Source organism: Anopheles funestus, chromosome 2RL (genome assembly GCF_943734845.2).
Source record: "Anopheles funestus chromosome 2RL, idAnoFuneDA-416_04, whole genome shotgun sequence".
Taxonomy (NCBI): domain Eukaryota; kingdom Metazoa; phylum Arthropoda; class Insecta; order Diptera; family Culicidae; genus Anopheles; species Anopheles funestus.
The window spans coordinates 94,495,153-94,514,647 of record NC_064598.1 but is presented as its reverse complement, the minus strand read 5'-3'; the positions used below and the strand labels follow the sequence as shown (position 1 = coordinate 94,514,647).

Here is a 19,495-nt window from a genome sequence, read left to right as displayed (position 1 = left end):
AGCAGTAAAATGATGAACTAAAATTCTACATTTTTCATGCCTTATTGAGAGATCTCAAAGAACTGCTAGCTTATGCCTTTCATGTGAGGAATTACTAGCCTTAGTCCTTACATCAGTAAACTAAAGGCTCATCACTCACATTCCCGAGAATGCTATCAATTAGTAGCTATTATTGTAATATTCCTCTAAAAAGCGAGATATTTCCAATACTAATAGCTACCATCAGCCAAATGAAAATGTTAGCTTATCTCTTCGTACTAAAACTCTCAGGAACTAGCCATGTTTGACGGCGAATATTTAGAATTCCATGTTAATATTACTTTTTTCTTCGATTTGTTTACAGCATTTTTCCGATAATTGAAACCTTTCGCTCTGAAGTATCGCATATCTGTAGCTCTTTCCAAATAACTTTTTTCGGTTCATTAATTCATCAAAAGGATTCCCTTTCGATGGCAAAATCAATGGGCAACTGATGATAATTCCTGGTACTAATTACTAAGGCCTACTAATCGAATGTTCTACGCACTGCTTTCCAAGAAAACGCTTGGTGGACTTCAAAAGCAATTGCGTTGTTTATTGAGTATTTATTACAAATGATTTAAAAAATTGTGTTGGTGGTTGGTGCTTTAAAAAAATTTGTTTGTACACAATTTGAGGACACAAACAAAAACTGGGTAATTCTAAATATCCATTCTGTGGCAAAGTAGCAAAAACTTTTTCTTTAACACATATTTGAAATAACCTATAATTATTACTATTCAAATCATTTTACCCAAAAAAATCCAATTTTGGAAATGCCAAAAAAGCCTTCAAGGTCAAGGCAGTGTTAAGTATGTAAGCAGGTCGTGAAGATCGATTACGAAATGCTTCCATCCATTATCGTTACTTAACCGCGCTCGTTACAATCTACACCATTTTCGAAGAATTTTTTTTTCTACCAACCACAAATTTCTTCGAAAAGCCTCACTGTTTAGCTCTTCGTAGAAAGGCAGTATTTCCCAAGCTACGTCTTTTATTCAGCGAATTTATGGAGGTGTTTTTTTGCGCCTCCGTTGCAAGACACGAAATGGATTTGGTGTCTGATCCACTGGAGGTTTATTTCTTGCACCCACTCCCATACACAGAAGGGACATCATCAAAATCTAACACGACAAAGTGAAACGGAGCTCAAGTGGATGAGGCGGCAATGCGACCAAAAACTGAAAATCCCCAGAGTTAATCGTTGTATAACTGTCTGTCCTGTTTTATATCCTTAAAACTCTTTCCAACACACATTGAGGTTGACATTCAAGAGTCAGCATCAATTCCAAGTGAGGCTAAGAAAGCTAGAATGATTCATTTACTGCGGATCTGGTAGAATTAATTTGCCCTTCATCTTCATTCTACGAAACCCCAAACGATCAAACAGACTACATTAAGGTGCATTACGGAATTGGCAAACCGTTTGGAACGTTCTATTTCATTCGCGATCGGTTTACCATACCCGGGCCAAATGACCACTCACCTAACAGTTGTTGAAGATGACCATCCCAAAGTGACCATCATTATTACCGCCGTCCTCAATATTACGCGAATATCCCACCATATTTCTTTCCCTTTTCTGAGCCACCTGTTTTCGAGCAACGGTAGAATGGTCATTTCACACCTAACCCCTAGATTGCTAGAAATGAGCATGAGATTTACCAAAAATTCACTCGACTTAAAATATGGTGCAATTTCTTCTCGATGTTCTGCCGTGTGTTTCGTCGACGTTCTGAATATGCGGTTTGCTGAATAAATGGTCAGCACTGAACCGAGTAGTCGAAACCACTAAGACGCCCCGTTATTACATTTGTCCATACCGTGCCGTCCATTCCGTCGGCCGTCGCCAACACTCATCGAGGCTGTCCACGTCGCTTCCGTGCACTCAACGCCAGCCGGCCTGGAGCTGCTTTTACGTTTTAATGTTTCATGCAATCAGACCACCTCGGCAACACTTTAACTTTCGTTGAGCTGGAAAACACTTGGCAATGGGCAGCTGAAAGCTTACTGTTTGTCTGCTTGTACTTGCAGAATAGCTACAGAGATACAGCGCACAATGTTCTTGACCATTGTTGTGGCTGCTCTCAATTCAGACAATGGCCATTCGCTATCCCAGGTCCAGGTCCTGGCGCGAGGGCTGCACACAAAAGCAGAGCTAAATTCATACAGAACCCTTCCCGTTCTCGCGCACAACGCTCCTACAGAAGTACACGACCACGCTACTACGGCGCGCCATAAATTTTAATTCCAAAGCGTTTGCTGGCAGCAATTTCAAGACAAATTTCACACAGTTAGCTTCCTACCGGGAAAACGCTTCAATATTTTACACAACAAACAAGACCACGAAAGCGACAGGCATGAAATGCGGTCGTACGATATATGAGGTATCACTATTTAGATTGAACTAGTTAGTAAGCGAAACACAAACCCCAATTTAAATGTGGCCATTTGCTCACTTACACACTAATTTCCACAAACAACATTCCTCGACAATTTAACTGCTTGTTGAATCCCACTTTTACGCTGATAAAATGTGTTAAGTGTACACAAATTATAGTTCATTTCTTGTGCTTTATTTTACCTACGCACATATTAAAGAATTATGTCTTACCTCTTATGGAAACCGTCATCATCATTAACCTTGAAACTTTTGCCTGTGAAACAAGACAACGAAACCAATTCCGAATGTGTCTGGAGCAATGGCCGTCACCGCAATACGCACGCTACCGTCGGCATATTTATCAAACGACTAAAACAAAACGATCACTTCTTACATATTGTTTTGCTGCCTTCCGTAAGCCGTAAGAAGGAGAAAGCATACTAAGAAGCTTGTTCGTATAAACTTTTGCTTTCCGCTGTTCCGTGTGTTTGTAGCACGGAACAGCACGGAAAACCGAACCGTCCCGGGGAAACTTTGCAAGTGCCCAACGTATCTATGGACACTCGAGTCCCAAGTTCAGGGGTGGAAAGGTTACGAGAAGCCTCCCAACTGCCAGTTGGTCAAAATAGAATCTTTTAATTGTTGTAAACGTTACAGCTAATCACGATGATGCATACATTCGTTCTGAGTAACGTTTCAGTTTGTTCCTTTGGCCAAAAAATTAAATGTAAAACCATGTCTCAAAAACCAATTCAGTAACGATCGGCATTATTCTGTGACTACACAACGTTTTACGACAATCAGGTAGTGAAATTTATGTCACAATTTATCGTCGTCAAAATTAATGTTCAATCTGCACCTTCCAAAAAACTTCCACAGCATTATTAAAAGCATCCACTCCGCAACGGCAATAATGGTTATAGAATTCCTGCAGTAGATTGACAACATGATTACATTCAATTATGATTAATGCACCGATCTGCAAGAAAGCAAACAGCAAACAACAAGGAAAAAAAAAAAACAAATTCCCGTAAAGTAATTTCTGACCTCTTTCTATGCTTTCTACTTTGTTTGCCGCTTCTCAACGTTCTCACACGGGCGCATCTTACCTTTTTTTTCGCGGGCAGAAGAAAATAATAGCAAAATGGAAATGAGCAAAAGGCAGGCTAGTTTAAGGACAATAGAACAACCTTAATTTTCATTCCTTATTTTTGTTTTCAATGTTTTTTTTTTATTATTTGGTTCTCTCCCGCAAGCAAAAATTGCTCTATAAAAACACAATAGCCAAACGACGACGACGACGTCGTCCGCCCAACGACGACTGTGACTGCGCCCCGGGAAGATATGAAAATTTATGCTTCAATGTCCCACAAATTTACCATCGTTATCTTTATAGAGCGCAGCGTATCTCAGTCCGTCCATTTGCCCACAGCCCCAACGGTGTATTACGGTGGCGAGACCTTCACGACGCTGCCCATGTCCAACAGTTGCTAAATAACGAACGGGACGGATGGACGAAAGACTGCGTTCATTATCATTTGTTTGCATTTATTTATTGCGAAGCATTACAAGATTTTCCAGCCGCTGACTGAGTATTTCTGCAAAACTTCCCATTTTACTATTTTTTGCCGCCTCGTGTTCTATCATGAGGGGGGAGCGAAATACGTTCTTCGCCCCCCCCCCCAAACCAGTGAGATCAGTATTAGTTCCGCAAAGTTACAGAAGACTACACAATCTTCGTGGTAGGGTATTTGACTTTTTCTCAACATTTAACTGATAGCGATTTTGAGCGCCTTATCATTTATGGTTTTAGTGTCGGCAGCATGTTAAAACAAGCTACGATTCAGCTACAGATTGCCGTAGCTAAAGGACATTCACTCGACTTTTTTGGTCCGAAAGTTTCCACCGCTAAAGCCTGGCAGAACTGTCACCATCATGCCAGTTTTTGGAGCCTCTGTTTAATTAAATTTAATTTTCATACAGAGAAAATTTAATTTTCCCCTCGCATATGGCGGAAATGGCTCATTACAGACACACCAACTATCATCCCTTGGGAAGATATTAAAAATAAATGTTTTAAAACCTCACCCTGGAACACACACAGACACACCAATTGGGAAACGAATGCTCTTGATTATGCTTAGGTTTTTGGTTTGCAATCTTCGCTCACACCATGCTCCAAAGTGGTCATGAATTTCGAGCACGGCCCTTTGAGAGGATGTTAGAACTCTAGGTTAGTGCGAGGGCACGGAAAACGATTGGACATTGTCTCAACCTGTCATCGTAAACTGACTGGAAGATCTTCCGTGGGATCTCCCCAAAAATCTCCCGCATTTAAAACTCGTCTCGGGTCGTCTATTTATGTTTCCAATAAAAATCTTACACCCAAGTCTTGTCTGTTTTGTCCGGTGTTATTACAAAACAAATATTCCAACAACTTGCCAAAACAATAGAAATCCTTGAAGAATGTTTTGAAGTGATTTTAAGTAATACATATAAAAAGAAAGCAAACTTTCGCGCATTTGCATCAACATATGGTAGAATATTCCCGTATCCTGAAAAATACTCAATGACCCACTTGTAAACTTATCTCCATGCTGGTTTCCCTTCTTTAAGGGAAGTTTAAGGTACAATGGTGAGGGATCACTTGACGATTTTCCCTGTCTTCTGTCTCCCCCACCCTGCCCACCCGGAAGTCTAGTGGGAGTATTTTGACCTTGTTAAAAATGTTTGTCTATTGACTTGAGTGACGGTTATTAAAAAGGTAACCTTTGCGTCAGCGTACCACACAGCACGGCTAAACAAAAATCCGCAGTGACGCAGTTATCCCTATTGTCGTGGGTTGAGGTAAGAAGCGTCAAATAAGGGGCCAGCCAACAAAAAAAAAGGACAAACAAAATCACAAAACAAGGAGCATACAGCCGAATCCGTACAGCTCGAATGTCAACATTCGTAAGGATGGTGGACATACACCGGGAAAAAAAATTTAAAACACCAAAGCGGAGGAAGAAAACGACGATTCTACGACGACGCAGTATTATGACGTGAGAAGCATGGTCACGCAGACAACACCTTCAAGCCTTCTCTCGTACGGTTGGCACGAGTGGCCGTAGGACACTCTTTACACTTCCAAGCCACGTCCCGTTGCACTGGGCCGCGTGTGTGTGTGTGTTTATGTGTCCCATGCTCTTTAGTTGTGGAAGCGTGCGAAAAGGATTTTTTTTTGTTGCGCCTCCGGTTGCCCTTTATTTATCTGACGTGTTCATTTTCCCTCGAGAACCAAAAAAAAAATAAAACCTAGACAGCAGAGAGCAAAAGTCCTCCGTACCGTGGTCCGTGGTACCGGAACGATACCGTCGAGAGCGACACAGCAGCAAAACTCCGCCAGCAGTGGAGAGAAAAGACAAACGTGATAAAAATGCTTTCAACAGATGAATTATATAATAATAAAATATATAAACTTTTTATAACTTTGCCTTTTGCTAGTGCTAGTGCCGGTGTGTGTTGTGCCCTCGTTTCGTTTCGCATACGCTGTTGAAAACTCTTAGTGTCAAACAAAGGAACGAAACTAAACATCCGAAACGGTTTGGCCTGAAAGCGAAGCACCGAGCGCGGTGACGAGGAATGGTGGCAGCAGTGCAGAGTAATGACTTTAATAACATTGAGGAAACTTATCTGTCGACCGGCAGAATGGGACGAGGAAGAAAAAAAGGCGGCAGAGCAGACCGGAAGCACGGGAAAGAATAAAGCCCGGAACTGCCTGGACACCAACAGTTTCCGTTCTATTGTAATGGTTTTGCACTTTTGAGCCGAGAATCGTCCAACTTTAACCATTTCACAATGCCATTTTACCGACCAGTGCGGGCTCAAGTCTCCATCTCGAATTAACTCGAAAGTATCATGTCCTTTTTTTTTGACGCTATAGTCCGCTTGCGTTTTACGCTTTATCACAACCAAGGGGAATGGAACAGTTTAAGTGAAGCTTAGAATGTAACCATCAGTAGAAGGACACGGTTTGAAGCGAAGTCTTTCTACTTTGTTTTGTCGTCATCGTTCCCCCATTTTTGGTGTGAAAATCGGAACGAAGTTATTTCGTGCCAGTAAATCAAATAACAATTTTCCGATCCCTTTGCAATCACATCGATCATCGCACTTGTATACAGTTGCACAATGATGAACGATCGGTTTTTTTGGGAGGACGACATGGGAGGGAGAGGATCACCCGTACTGCAATGGGACCGTTCCCTTCGCTTTTTTTTGGGGGAGGGATGGGAAAGAACTAACAACACCGAAGGAGGAGGACAACGTTGAAAAACAAACCGTATAAGCATTTTGCTAACTGCATGAAAAATGACACAACTTTTCCGATTGCTTCGGCTACCGATCTACCCAATGGCGGAAGCAACATGGAATGGAAAACCTACCAAACCCCCCCCCGGCCCCGACGGTGCAGAAATAATGGTGCAGCCCCGGAGGGTAAGTCAACGCTGAGTCAAAGAATTCGGAGCGTCATCAAATGCGGCGTAAACATCCGGAAAACCAGACACGTACCCAGGTCGTTTGTACTTTCACTTCTGCGGGTATGATTACAGAAACCATAAATCTTGGATATTGCTATCGGAGGGACACAATGAAGAAACAACGGTACGTCCAAGGACTAAGAGACACACACACATACACATACATACACACCAACTATAGGAAGACGTAATGGGACACAGGAGAACAAACGCCTAGAGCACTTTCGTCCGCTGCTCCACTCTTCTTTCTGCCTTTGGGGAGGGAGTGGGGGGTCTGCCCCTTCTCAGGGGGCCAACTATATGTTAAGGTCCAACCAACCATCGAGAGTGTGACTTTCTGCTGCCTTTTGCCGCAAAGTCACCACATAAATAAAATGACATTATTTGCTGCCTCTGTTTTTTTTGTTTATTGTTGTTCCGTTGTCCCTTTTGCCACGAGTCCCATGTCATGCTGCCAACAGTTCGCTGTCGCTGGACAACATTCCAACACCCGGAGCTTTTTGCGTGTACGGAGCGAAACGTGTTGGGTAGAACTTCTCTCCGTGCGTGCGTGCGTGCGTGTGTGTACTTCTTTATGTGTGTCCATGATGGGGTAAAGTGTGAAGGAAAAAAAAGCTTCTTCACCCTCATTGCTGTCCCACATTGTCACTTGCGAAACAGCATCCCAGGAATACACGCACACGCATGTCACACGACGTCCGCACGTGCACCTGTGAGAATAGAACAAATGTCACGGCGAACAAAACCACCCCCGGCCCGTGTTCTCAACGTGGTTGGTGATGGAAATGGTGGTGTAACGATCTGAAAGATATTTGACATTTATTTGGCAAATAAAGTAATTGATTGATAATTCCCAGCCGGACCCTAAAAGGATTCTTGGACACGCAACCAGGCCGCCCGCCGGTGGTGTGGAGGGGAACGAATGAATCTTCTACCGTTACACCATTAGTTTGGCATCAATTACACGCAGCATCAACTGCGACATTTATTAATTCGCCGATGTGTGTTCGCCGACACTATCAGCAGGAAGCCAGTGTTTGTCTGTTTTTTTTTTGTCTTTGGTTTGCCGATACCTCACAGCACGAGGGGGAAATATTATCCTTCTGTGTTTTATCTGATTTTTGTTTTTCTTTTGTGCCGGTGTATGGGCGGACCTGATCTTGATTAACTATCATGATAGTATAATATTCCTGTATGGCATTTTTCTTATCTTTATAGTTGAAAAAAACAAACTAGATACAAGATTTATTTTCCAATTGTTTAGCGAAAGACCCAACAATACTATTTCAGAGAGATTTTAGTTCCAGGGATTTACTTGAAGCGGGTTTGATCTTGATCTTGGAACTTGATCTCTGGTTTCTTTTGAAATAAAACTAGAATATGTCGGGCAGCTAAAGGCGCTTTCTGGTATCTTTTGGAAGCAGAAATTTTCCAAACTTTCTGTGTGTCTGTTAAGTATGTTTTGAAAAGAATCGTCTCCCTTTTGAGCGAGATCCAGAAATTGGGAAAGATATTAACTTTACCATGGTATAAAGTATACCATGGTATAGCACAACTTGAATCGAATCTAGAGACATGCCCGATTCTACTATCGGACTCTGAAACCCTATAGCATTCCGAATAGCTTTCTCAATAGGTCGATTTCTGTGACCCTACATTGAGCCTGAAGTTGAATATCTTAAAACTTAAAACCTTTTCTGTTTTCTCTTGTAGTTGAAGTAGAATACGTAGCGCTAAACGTGGAATCTTTCCACCTTTCTCGAGCTTTTGGAAATCTGCTTTGAAGAATTAATGCACAAGAAAGCTTTGCACAAAATCAATTTTATTTTGAACAAGTTCCATAAGGTAGGGATAGAATTCTACTCCAACTTAAACACATTGCAGTTTAAGTTAAAAAGAACCCAGAAAGGGTTTTCCAATTTTCTAGAATTTCCAAGAGTCCTTGGACCTCTCCATGGTAATTTGACAAGAGATCTTATTTAATCTTTGTTAATTGTAATAAAAAAATCCTTATAGTAAAACCCAGAATCAAACAATTATTAGACATTTAACAGGAATTAAAGAAACGATTTATCGACTTACCTCCACAAGTGTCAGTTCGGATCCGATTTCGGACTGTATAAAGAAAAATCTCCAACCACCAACATTATGAGTATTTGTTATCGTAATGGATAAAATTATTTTATTCATCAGTCACGGCCATCGTTCCACTCTCGTTGTTCATACGTACCATTTTGTTTTTTTCGTATGCGTTAAGTAACAATTTTCTAGAAGAATATTCGACTGTACGGTCGAGTACTGTTGGCTAGCTTTCTTTGTATGATGTGTGTGTGTGTGTTTTTAATGTTATGTTGAGTGTATTTATGTTTGTGTGTTTTGTATGTAAAAAATTCAGATTATCCTTTTTGTTTTATGTTATCTAAACTCCTCATATTGTTGTAATGGTTTTCGGGACTGCTTTTAAATAAAAGGAAAAAACAAACAGAGCAACAATTTTGGGACAACATTCCGATTCGATCCAAACTCGACACTCGGTTTGGAGCGAAATCTTTTACAATATTTACACCACTTTTTACAGGGAGGGAGAGATCGAATCGATTTTGCGACACACTTATCCACGAATAAACGGAGTGAAAAAGAGTTTGTTTTTTTTTTTGGTTGTTTTCGATATTGTTTCGTTTGCTTCAATATTCACTGGTGATATGTTTGCATGATTTTATCCTTTTCGTTTACCATTTCGTCAAATTTTAGTATGTTTTTTTTTGGTTTGTTTTGTTTTTTTGGGAGTACAGTGAAAAAGCACATCAAGATATTACTTCATTGTGTCATAGTGATATGATTCGTGTTTCATCCATTCGATATGTCCATAGGCAAAACACTGCTGATATTAGTCACTGCTCGTCAAAGCCTGTTCTTCTAGTACGGCCGACAGATGTATGTTTTCCGCTCTTTCTTTCTCTCACTTTCAGTCGCTAATATAGCGTGTGCCGTCTAATATAAGCTGGTTGAACCGACGAGTGTTCGCGCATTCTGCAGCGGTTCCGTTCTGTAAATGGGCTCAAATTACCTTGTTCGCAGCCGATTTGCTTTCTTGCGGGTCCTTCACGAATCGAACAATGGCGTGATGTAGTTCATCTTTTCCCGTTACATGAATCGACTGCCTTGCGACGAGCTTAATTTCTGTGTATATCCGAAAATTGCACCACTTGGGCTTGGGTACGGTCGGACATACAGAAGAAAGAAAAAAACAACACCCCGTACGGAACACCCGTTCTCGGTGCAAAAACCATCGACTATGGACATTTCGGTTTCCTTCGACGTATTTTTTTTTCGTTTCGTTTTTAAGGGAAGGGGGCGAATGCTCTCTCTGCTTCACCCTTACACGACGTGGTAGGAAGGGTTGACGTCGGGGTCGAAAATAGTCGACCCGTTTCGGGACGGAATGTATTACAGTGAATGATAATAAAATTGTTATAGTTTTGAAGAGAGCGAATTGTTGGGATTGTGCTCGCCGACTCGTGGTGCTCGCCATTACCGGGGCGCGCCATGCATTTAGGCCAACCACGAACAGGCCAACCGGCTCGCGGACAGTACGGTGAGCAACCAGCGCAATGTAAAATTCAACCCCGATGAATATTTATTCGCCAATGCATCACCGCTCGCCGCTGAAACGGTATCCAAGTCGGGGGGATGGTGGGAGAGAAAGAAGAGAGAAGAAAAAAACAAAAAGGACTCCATCACGTTCGTGTGTTCATTGGTTTTTACCTTACCGCCCCCATCTGGCCCCGTCCGCGGGACACGAGACAGTGCGAATTTTTTTGCTTTTGTTGTGGACCATAAAGAACAAGGAACAACGCGCACCGCGCACCCGTGTATTCCTTTCTTGTACTACTTACCTTGAACTCGGTCTGCTCGCGTGTCGCTTGAAACGGCCCGCCGAGACTCCAGCATTGGTGCCTTCTGTATCTTTTCGCCCTCGACGCTCTCCTCGTTACTTTTCCAGTATACGGTTGAAATGGTGGCGAGGCACTGCGAAAACCAAAAGGGAGAAATTTGCATGTTTTAGACATTTTTCTTTTGCAGCTCGTAGAACCGCGAGAAACGCTTACCTTGAGCTTCATATCACCTCGCTTGAAATGTTTTGGCTTCACACGGAATTCCAGGCCGAGTATGGAAGTTTCCAGCTTGTCCGGTCCGGACACGATGGGTTCGAACCGCTTCACCAGCAACCCATCGGCCGCCTCCCCATTGATGTACCACGTCAGATGGACCGCCGGTTTCGATCGGCCAGATGTGCAGTTTACGCGCACGATATCACCGATCTGGTACCGTGGCTTCCCACCCGTAATGTACGGATCCTCCTCAGGAAGCACTGGAAGCGCGGTAAAGCATCCCCGGGTGCGAACACAAACGTCATTACGAACGTCCTCACACACACACACACATATACACGAATCAGCATAAGGTTTCGGGGTTGGGTTTTACTTACCAACTACCAGCATATCCCCATGGTCGGATACCGTTTGGAAGGAAGGCGCCTCGGCAGACACCTCGCATCGATACTTTCCGCTGGATGATAGATCTATCGGATCCAGCACCACCTGCTCGCTGGTCGAATTTTGTAGCTAGACGGATAGACGAAACACGGATAGGAACAAGGGACCAGTTCTTAGTTACACCGTTCACCCTTCGTACAAGCGCAAGAAGACCCCAAGAAAGGATCAACGGTAAAGAAAAAGAGGGAGGTGGCATTGATACCGCTTCTACTCACATCCACTATGATGCCCGGCTGGGGGAATACCGTCCCGGGCGGATCGTCTCTTGGCACATATCGATAAAATTCGCACCCATCCTTGTACCACTTCACCGAGTAGAGCGCTTCGCCTTCCATGTCATAATGACACTCCAATCTTACCGAGTGGCCCTTGATGGTGTGCTTGGGCACCCGCACCTCCGTGAGCATTATACCTGAGGTGAGTTCTGACCCGGACAGACGACAAAGGTTAAATTATGAAATTAATTTTACGAATCGATCGTGTTACGTACGGTGCTTTTGATATGTGACGTTCGTTACAGAGCCTCAAATCGAAAGAAAATCGATCGAAGTTCGAAGAACATTTTGAGGACTTTCATAAAACTTATACAATATCCTTATTTGGAGAAGTTTTAAACTAATCTGTTTTTGAACTTATAAATATGCTTACTCTTAGCTGTGTGTTTTTCGTAGTAAGTTGAGATGAGTGAGCTAATGTCTTGCAATTATTCATTCAAAGAAAAAGTTAAGCAAAAGTCAAACTTAAATTCTGAAGTTGAAAATCAAGTGGACATAAGTTCTGAATCATCAATGAAGAGTCATCAGTCTAACAACAAAGAGAGTCCTGAAAGGCATATTTATAAAATCTCATGAAGCTCTGAAGATCCTCGAATTTCCAAAGATTTGTGAATCTTCAAAACGTATTAATTTTATGCAGTTTTTGATAATAAATTATGAAATTCGATGATAAAATCATTAATATTTACACCAAGTATGAGCTTGCTAAAAGAAATGGAGGAAACCTTGGAAGATTTACGAATTCCTTGGAAACTCCAGATATTAACCAATTCTCAGACTATTAATCTTTCCGATTCAGTTTTAAAGATTTCGATTCCGAAATTTAAATCCAACTCATTCAACACGGTTGATGTATCTTTGTTATTACCAAACAAAAGTTGGATTATAATCCGCTTACTTTTAGATCTTTTTATCCTCACGAATAAATAATTACAAATAATCGACAAAATTTAATCCTTGTGTGATGGAAGCAAATATCGCTTATGAAACAATACAGAACAGAATGTAAAGTAAATGTAAAACCCAAAAAAAAATACACAAACACGTGCCGGAAGCGCTATTTGTTTGTTTGCCGACTTACCTTCCGCCAGGAGAAATTGTAGAATTACTATCCAACACCACATCTCGTACATTGTTTGCGTATTTCCCAACAACCTGTACTGTACGCATACGTGCTCATATCGTTTCATCGGCCGTATTGATCATAGCAGGAGCCCATGCTATCATTTTTTAATTGACCACTAACTTCACTATTCCAGCGTCATCCACAAACGCAACCACAGATCCACTCTCTCTCTCTCTTTCTTTTTCTATCTCTCTCTCTCTCTCGCTTCACATAAACACGCTATCTTCGTTTGCTCTTTGTTTCTCGATGTTACGTTTTTCTGTTGTTTTCTTCGTCGTTCGTTCACTTCACGTGGATTCGTTTGCACCTTTCCCCGTTGCGACTAGTCAGCCAGCGTGACACCGCACAGCTCTTATCCACCTTTTCGGTAGTAATCGATTATTGACAATCACTTCAAATGCCACTCGTTCATGTGCGGGCGGAAATTTATCGGAAATAACACACGCATTCGTTTGGTGTGCGATCAGCACTGCAAACACTTTTCACTATCCATTTTCATTCCCTTGTTTATTCTGATGTTTCGTCACCTAAGTATATGGAGTAACGTTCACCTGGGTTAGGTTTCTTTTCTTTTTTGTTTTCGTTCGATAAAATGTATCACTTCAATTAACTTTCTTTTTGTTTTGTTTGCTTGTTACTAAATGCACGGCTAAATGGATTGATTCACTTCCACATTGTTCTAGGTCCTGACGAGGCGAGGCGAAAACAACGAGCACTATTCCATTCGATGGCTTTGCTTTGAACGCATGGTATCTAATGGGACTGCGAATTCCAACGCAACCGATTTGTTCGTGCTATGCTCGTTTATGCTACCCGAACGATGCTTTGTTTACAGCTACGATTTCGTTTCTACTAACTAACTCAAGCTCCATACAGCTGACCTCTGCGACAAACCTAATTCTAAAACAATTTATTTCAACAAAAGTTGAACACTTTCGATTTATTAACTTCACTTCGTAAACTTAGTTAAAATACACTTAAATTGTCCAACAATTTAATCTTTTCTTCGAATTTAATAACTCTTCAAGCCAGCCTCCGTGTACGCACTGAATCCGGTTTGAAAACGAAATCCATTTCAGGAGAATTGAGAGAGAAATCCCTTCGTCGGGAGCGCATGCGCTTTTGTGGAAACGCAAGCATAAATGAAAAACCCTTTTGCCGACACACACTCTGTCGGTCGGGATCGGAACTAAGCGCAACATCATCGCAGCATATACCCAGATGTGGGTGGATGTGGGAATATAGGGACCAAGTCTTTACGGGGGTGTGTGTGTGCGTGTCCGTTCGTTCCATCGTTAATTTCGTACAGTTGCGATCAAATACTCTATCAATCAATTAACTCGTTCGTTCTCCAATCGTTTCTGTCACAGCTTCTCACCCATTAACGACATTATTTGCAGCTTGCTCGAACGGACAAGAACCTCAAACAAACCAAAAAAAAGCGTAACACTCATCTACACCAGGACAGGACAGTTGAATTCAGATCCCAACAATCCCAACATGGCAGTTCAATCAAAAGCGTTCATCATCATAAATAAAAGTCGATCGCATGGGTTTGTCTAGTGGCTTGACGGCACTCCTAGACAAAACCTTACCTTCCAAACGCCAGGAAGTCAAAATAGTCACAAGAAGTCAATCAAGATGCAACATGACATTTATGAGTCTACTGTTAAACGCCCATTCCGACCCAATTGCTTCGATGTTACGCTTGATGCAACTGCGGGAAAAGGTACGGAGCGTAAATTAAGACATCCCGATACACTCGTCACCGACCGACCGTCCGAAGGGGTGTGGCAAAACATTCAAATGTGTGGATCTTTTTTTTTTTGGGGGGTAAATAAATCAACTATAAAACCGAGCAACGGGGTCGGACATTGATCATCACAGGCAAAGGTTTCAAAAAACGTCATAACACCGTAACGAACACTTGATTAGCTTTTAAAAAAACTAAAATCAGCTCTCAGTACATCTCGCACTGCAGTGAAGTTAACGATGTAAAACTCCCATATGAGTCATCACTCCTTTTTTTTTGTTTTGGTGGAAAAATAAAACCCAATGTTCTGTAATCATCATCGGAACAAGGTTAACAACTTGCGGTCGATGCTTAAACGGACGGACGCTGTAGTATAAAACCGCATTGAAGCGCGTTTTTCGTCCGATGGATGGATGGATCGTATTTCTACTATTTTTTTTTTATTGCACCATTGCAACATTGCACCACTCGGCCACCCCAAAAACACTATATCGCGGATGCAACAGCAGCAGCAAAAAAAACACACACACACAAGCTGCAAGTATGCATCGGAATCGATTTTTCCAGTTCAACGAAGGATTAAATATATTGCCTCTACGAACGCGCGCTTTCTTTGCGCTCCGTATGCGTAAAACGGCAAATAGCAAACGTATCACGCAATGGTGAAGAGTGGGCGAATGAAGAGTTTTCTGCATTTTTTGGTATGCGAGATACAACGGAACCGTGGTAGCGAAATATAAAAAAAAAATCGAACTTCTCTCCCACCCCCTTTTTCCTCTGTTTTCACATCCACCAGTAGATAAAGGGCTGTTAAAGTGTACTGTATCCTTCACAGAGTTCACATCCCCAACAAGACCTCACAAAAAAGGGGGTGTGTATATGTGGCTGTGTTATTATGGACGGTTCAAAGCGATCGGAAAGCTAGTGTGATTTATGATAACGCGTGTAACGGCGCACACGAACTTATAGCACGAATAATAATGCATTTTTGCCGAGCAAAAAAAAAAGCGAAAAAAAGGTGACGTCAGTACTGTCCAAAAATGTTCGCTGCGGGTCACTGATTAATCCATTATTTCTCCATTATCGACCATTTCGACAATGAAGCGAATAAAAATAATCATCAGAATTGTAATTACGCGCAGCGGAACGATGTATATTACCAAAAAAAAGCCCGTTAAATCCTTTCAATGCTCAACAAATTGGAGTGTTGTTTTCTTTTATTTTGCAAACGGGAGTTTACGTTTTGTGCTTGATTTCTCTTTTTAAACAGCGTGTTTAACTCCAAACAACAAAGCATTCGTCAATGTCAATCCATCCTCACGATGGAGAGAAGATAAGTTCTATGCGTCAGTCATGTCAAAAGTACTCAGAATTTCTTTTCTGCAGCACAATTGTTTCTTTCAGTTCGCCAAAAATTCTTTCCCCCTTTCCAGAGCACAATTAAACAATTAAGCACAGACAAAACATTAATTGATACCAATTAGCCAATGTCCGAAAAATCCCCCAACGCATCTCGACGATGGTGTGTTCGGAACGTTAAACCTGTGGTTAAATGTTTTGAATGCAAACAAATTTCTTGGCGCTATGGAACGTTGTTTTTGCGTTTAATTTTAATTAACAAACAAAAAAAAGCAATTAATCTAACTACCGTATTCGTCACATGGAATCATACACTTGTATGAGTTATTCCGTACATTCTTAGGTGCTCCTTCAAATGGGAGCTAGGTGCATGTGGTTTGTTAATAAACTTCCGCAATCAAATCAACCAGCTCGATGAGATTACTTTGCACACTTTTGCACAAATCTTCCGTGCACAAAACAAACACAACGTTTGCAAAACATCGCCCCAAAAACGGACACCCTTTTGCGCGCCGGTGAAAGATGTTCGGTCCGGGGGCTGTAATGAAACAATGAACCGACTGTACGGCCACTACCAACAGCAGCACGTCACGTAATGCTGGATGGAGACAACTCTTTTTCACCTAGTTAGTGTATTGCTGCTGTACGTGACCGGAGACAAAAGAAGGGACACTTGGCACTGTGCGCTTTTGTTTTGTGTCTGCAGCAGTACGAACATTGTTCTACAGTGCGTAACGTAAACCAATTGCTGGTTACTTTCTTTGAGATGAAACGAAAAACTTTGAGGTTATGTAGAAGAAAGAGATTTTAGAAAATTTCTGAAAAATAAAGGAAAGTTCCATGTTTCTTTATATTTCACAGGACACGCCTGTAAGGATTTCTCTCTCTTTCTCTCTCTCTCTCTCTCTCTCTCTGTTTCTCTCTCTCTCTCTCTCTCTCTCTCTCTCTGATAGAAGATAGAGATCTTCTTGGCTGAACGATCTCTTAAGTCACGCCGGCTATTTCTGGCTTACTAGACTTATTTTTACCAAGTAACCGGATAGTCAATACTTGCTCAGAACTTAAAAATAAATTTAAAAATTGTTGAAAAATATATTAAAAATATTTATAGTGCGTCTAAACTGTTCAAATAAATAACTTTTTTTTTATTTATTTTATAGAGGCTTTGGGCCTGTTGACTGACATTCGCCTCAAATAAATAAATAACTGAATTTTAAAATAGACCATAAAGATCAAAAGAAAAACTTTTTTCTATAACTTGGAGAATGAAGAATGTCAATTTCTTCTATCTTTTCAACACTCTCGTCTATTTTCCTTTTGGAAAATTGACGTATAGTTATGCTACGGACTGTATTACACATAGAAATACGTGCTACTGTAGGACATAAGAGTTTTTTTCCTTATCTTCTCAAACAGCTTTCGTTCGTTCAACTCCCAGGATAAAGGTGCCAACGTGCCATCAGGCTCCTGATGTCCATGTCCTTACGACCAACGCCTAAAGCAATATTATTTTAATCCGATATACGTTACCCGCGGGCTAAAACGAAGGATTTCTCGCGGTTTCTTCCTACTGTCTGTTACTGATGTGTTCCTTGCGCATGTAATGGATTTTGTGTTTTATTTCGTAACTAATAACACAACGAAAAGTACAATTATCGACCGTGAATCATCACTATTCAGTGCGCCAGTCAACACAGAGTCTCTGCATATATTATATCACCAGCATAAAACCTACAACCGGACCGGTATGGTCATCGGCTTTTCGGGCTTTTTTTTCCTCCCTTCAATACTCTGCCCCCAACAAGACACATGCATTGTTTGTATTTCGTCCTAATGACAGCTGTTCGCACCTTCGCCAGTGCCACACCAATGTGGTGAGTAATCGCACAACTTACCCTCCGCTATTAGACACGGGAACTCAATTCCAGAATACCCTTCCAATGAGTCATACACGGACAAGATCCTGGGCTAGTTCCGTGTACAACAAAAAAAAACAAAGCCCCTTGGTGAAATGCAGCAAGACACGTCTATTGCACGCAGGCTATCGAATTGTCTGAATTGCACTTTCTGACACCCCTCCGCCAGGTCCAAACATGGCCTTGATATGGCCCTAGCACTCAAACATATGACAGCGTGCAGGGTCGTGGATTATGTTACTCCGCACAAACAAACTCCTAATTCTCGGGAAACTCGGGAAATTAAACACTTTTGTCGAACGCGACCATGTTAGCCTACATTCGTTTGGCTGCATTTACTGACCATAAAGAAGCCATTTAACAGGCACGGTTTGGCTTTTGTAACAAATTTCCACTGTTTCATTATCTGCTATAAAACAGTCCTGCTAGTGGTCAATTTAATTTTAAACCTTGCGTGACACATTAACAAAAAATCCATTTGCAAATCGAAACCGCATATTCGATCGTACGTAGTACTGAGAGTTCCCATCCGATATGCGAATGTGCTGAACCCGGCCGCAGTCTTCCCAATTCTTAACCTTTTTCCTTAGAACATAAATATTGTTTAGAGATTTTGCTGCTTGTTTTCACCCGATGTTTACGTAAAGCAATAGCGTGTATTCTGTTTACGGCGCGGCCAATCGTACGTACTACGGCTCATGCCGTAAATCACGAACGTGTACGCACGGACGAACGCACCCTGCTGTGATTAATGACGTCCTCTTCCTTCATTGACGAACCACAAAAACCTCACATTATATGTAGAACGGGTTTTTTTTTTGGGGGGGGTAGAAAAGGTTCTTAGTAGTTTGGTAGCAATTTCCGTGATCGACTTCTGCTCGTGATCGCATGTATCGACACGCGTTCAAATCCCCTTCCCATAGAATGGAACTGTTGGAAGTGTTGCTTCTAAAATTGATACAAAATTTGTTAGTTCCAGTTCATGAAACCCCTAGCGGCAACAACTACTCACGCCCGGTTTCCCAGCTCCGAATGCACGATCGCGTCCTACGACCATGACATTTAACTCTATAAATGCGTCATGTGTCGGGATGGAGCATTGCGTTTTTAGTAACAACTTTTCGATGTAAAGAATTCTCGCCCTTCACGAAACACCAATTCCTATTGCCATATGTTTTCAATTAGAAGCGCTCGATCAACATTAGCGACAGTCTGGTGGAGGGCGTTTTTTGTTCTCTTCTCTTCACTCAATAAAACCTTGGACTGAATTTTTGGTTTTCAATTTCATTTGCTACCGCTTTCTCTATTCGCAAAACAAACACGTGTTGATACATTGATCACCGATCGTACCCGATAGTGCGTCGTTCTTGAGGCTTGTGAGAAGTGAGAAGACTTTTTACTACTACTTCTGATGCGTGTTTTATTAATTCTTTTGCCAGCCACATTTTCGTATGATAAGCAGCTACGACTCCATTGTTCCCGCCCTTGGAACTTGGGTGTTACGCGTGGAAAAGGACCAGTCACCAGTTTTAGCCACATCCTTTCAAAAGTGCTGAAAAGTACTTAACATTGGAGGGAAAGGGAACGAA

The 19,495-nt window shown here is 41.7% G+C and overlaps 1 protein-coding gene across 1 annotated transcript; it reads right to left on the bottom strand.

Moving 5' to 3' along the window:
• Positions 1–9,064: 9,064 nt before the first annotated feature.
• LOC125762835 (uncharacterized) lies at positions 9,065–13,662 on the bottom strand. The gene is made up of 6 exons (XM_049425359.1): positions 12,834–13,662; positions 11,693–11,901; positions 11,411–11,546; positions 11,031–11,293; positions 10,818–10,950; positions 9,065–10,586 (listed from the first exon to the last, which is right to left on the bottom strand). The coding sequence occupies exons 1-6, from the start codon at positions 12,940–12,942 to the stop codon at positions 10,474–10,476; spliced, it is 963 nt and encodes a 320-aa protein (XP_049281316.1). The 5' UTR covers positions 12,943–13,662; the 3' UTR covers positions 9,065–10,473.
• Between the last annotated feature and the right edge of the window lie 5,833 nt (positions 13,663–19,495).